At 51.3% G+C, this 1,969-nt stretch overlaps 1 protein-coding gene across 3 annotated transcripts in view; it reads left to right on the top strand.

The window, feature by feature from the left end:
* The first annotated feature begins 53 nt into the window (after positions 1-53).
* SQSTM1 (sequestosome 1) overlaps positions 54-1,969 on the top strand; it is a 4,264-nt gene continuing 2,348 nt past the window's right edge. For all 3 annotated transcript variants that reach the window (XM_010074707.1, XM_010074705.1, XM_010074708.1), the window contains exons 1-3: positions 54-144; positions 975-1,204; positions 1,310-1,466. In XM_010074707.1, coding sequence (XP_010073009.1) covers positions 96-144; positions 975-1,204; positions 1,310-1,466 — 436 coding nt within the window. In that variant the 5' untranslated portion in view covers positions 54-95. The remainder of the gene's footprint in view (positions 145-974; positions 1,205-1,309; positions 1,467-1,969) is intronic.

Genomic DNA, 1,969 nt, shown 5'->3' with positions numbered 1-1,969 from the left:
TCCTATGACCCCTGCCCGGGCACTTATCCTGTGCTTTACCCGTTCTAGATGAAGATGGAGACCTGATCGCTTTTTCCACTGATGAGGAGCTGGAGATGGCGATGCCTTACGTGCAGGATGGCATCTTCCGTGTTTACATCAAAGGTAATGCCACGCAGCTCCCGGGGTGGGAGCAGATCTCCGGCTTTGCGCTGTGCCAGGCTCAGGAAAGGGGCGAAGCCAGCCCTGGCCCTTCCCCTTGGCCTCAAGGGCCTGGGGTCCCCTGCAGCCTTGGGGGAGAAGGTTAAATAAAGGGCAGGCTGATGGGCCAGGATCTGGATCCTCCCTGCTGAGGTGGGATAAAGGGATCACAAGGTTCCTCCTCGCCCTGTCATCTCAGCTGGCCCAATGCAAGCCACTGTTGTCACGCTGGCTCCCTGGTAACGCTGGCCTGCCACTGGTACCTTTAATAGTCACAGCAGTGTGTTAGGAAGCCTTAATTCCAGCTTATTTAGCGCATTGTTGCTCCCTAGTCCCTTCTGTTCCCATAGATACCCGCAAAGCTTTATTTGCAGTCCGTCTTAATGAGTTACACAAGCCAGCGGCTGTTGTCCCCATTCTCATCTGTTAATGCCTCCTGGCATTTCTTCCCAACTCCCTCTCCAGAAACATTTTGTTCCTGCAGTGCTTAGGAAGGTAGGATGAGAAGCCAAATGGGGTAGTGCAGTACTAATCTAAAATAAACATGCCAAGAGACCATTAAGGGTAAGGTATGCTCAGTTTGAGGAGCAGGTATCTTTATGAACCCCTTTGCACTTGGTTTAAGTTCTCTTACATGCCCCCAGCTTGTGTTTGGCAGCCAGTATAAAAATAAACTGACCTAGTAAGTCAATACTGCTCTGACAAGGGCTGCTTGTGCTTCCTGCCCCTCTGCCCGATTTCCAGCCTTTAAATAGTAACCTCATTCTTGATGGAAAGTTTCCTTTCCTTAACAGAGAAAAAGGAGTGCAGGCGAGAACATCGCTCGCAGTGCAGCCAGGAGCCTCCCCGTGACATGGTGCACCCCAACGTGATCTGCGATGGCTGCGAAGGGCCAGTGGTGGGGGCCAGGTTCAAGTGCACCGTCTGTCCAGACTACGACCTGTGCAGCACCTGCGAGGGTAAAGGCATCCACAAGGAGCACAACATGGTGATGTTTCAAAGTCCACTGCTAAATCCATTTGAGGTGAGCAGAATCTATGGAGGGGAGCTAACAAATGGGATGTTCCTCAGATTTAAGTCTCAGAACCTGGCTGTGTGAACAGACTCATATGAACATTACCCTTTACAGTGGCTTCCCCGAGGACGCTGGCTCCGTAAAATGCGACATGGTGTTCCACCCTTCCCATGGATGCACTGCTGGGGATATCCTGGCCCTGCACCTCCATGCCAAAACTCTGAACAAGCCCAAGCCAGCGCTGCAGCCTCCAGCCCACCCGGTGCAGAAGGTAAGAGGAGATGCTCTGGTAGACAAGGTGGTGGTGGAGCCAGATGAGCTGAGGTTCTGCAGAACAGGGTGGAAGAATAGACATAGGAACTACTCTAAGAGGAGATGCTCTGGTAGACAAGGTGGTGGTGGAGCCAGATGAGCTGAGGTTCTGCAGAACAGGGTGGAATCTGGGTGGAAGAATAGACATAGGAGCTACTCTAATCCACTTGAAATTACTAGCACCTTTCAGTGCAGAGTGGGATCATTTTAAGGCACGCTTGGGCCCATGCAGTAGATGAGGATGCAGAGAGGATATCTGGAACCACAAAGCTGAGCTGTTAGGTCAAGCATGTCACTACTCCAGATCTGCCTTTCAGCATGGCTAATGAGCCTTAACAATGCTAATGCCACTGGTTTTCTGTTCCAGAGGTAGCTCAGAATTAGTTTTTGTCTCTATACTGCCTTTGCTGTGCAGTGGATGTGAGTGAAACGAGCACTGAGATCTCATGGGGAGACACTCTG

This window comes from Pterocles gutturalis, unplaced genomic scaffold (genome assembly GCF_000699245.1).
Source record: "Pterocles gutturalis isolate BGI_N339 unplaced genomic scaffold, ASM69924v1 scaffold36312, whole genome shotgun sequence".
Lineage (NCBI taxonomy): Eukaryota > Metazoa > Chordata > Aves > Pterocliformes > Pteroclidae > Pterocles > Pterocles gutturalis.
Note: the sequence above shows the minus strand (reverse complement) of the source record. Positions and strands in the feature narration are given on the sequence as shown.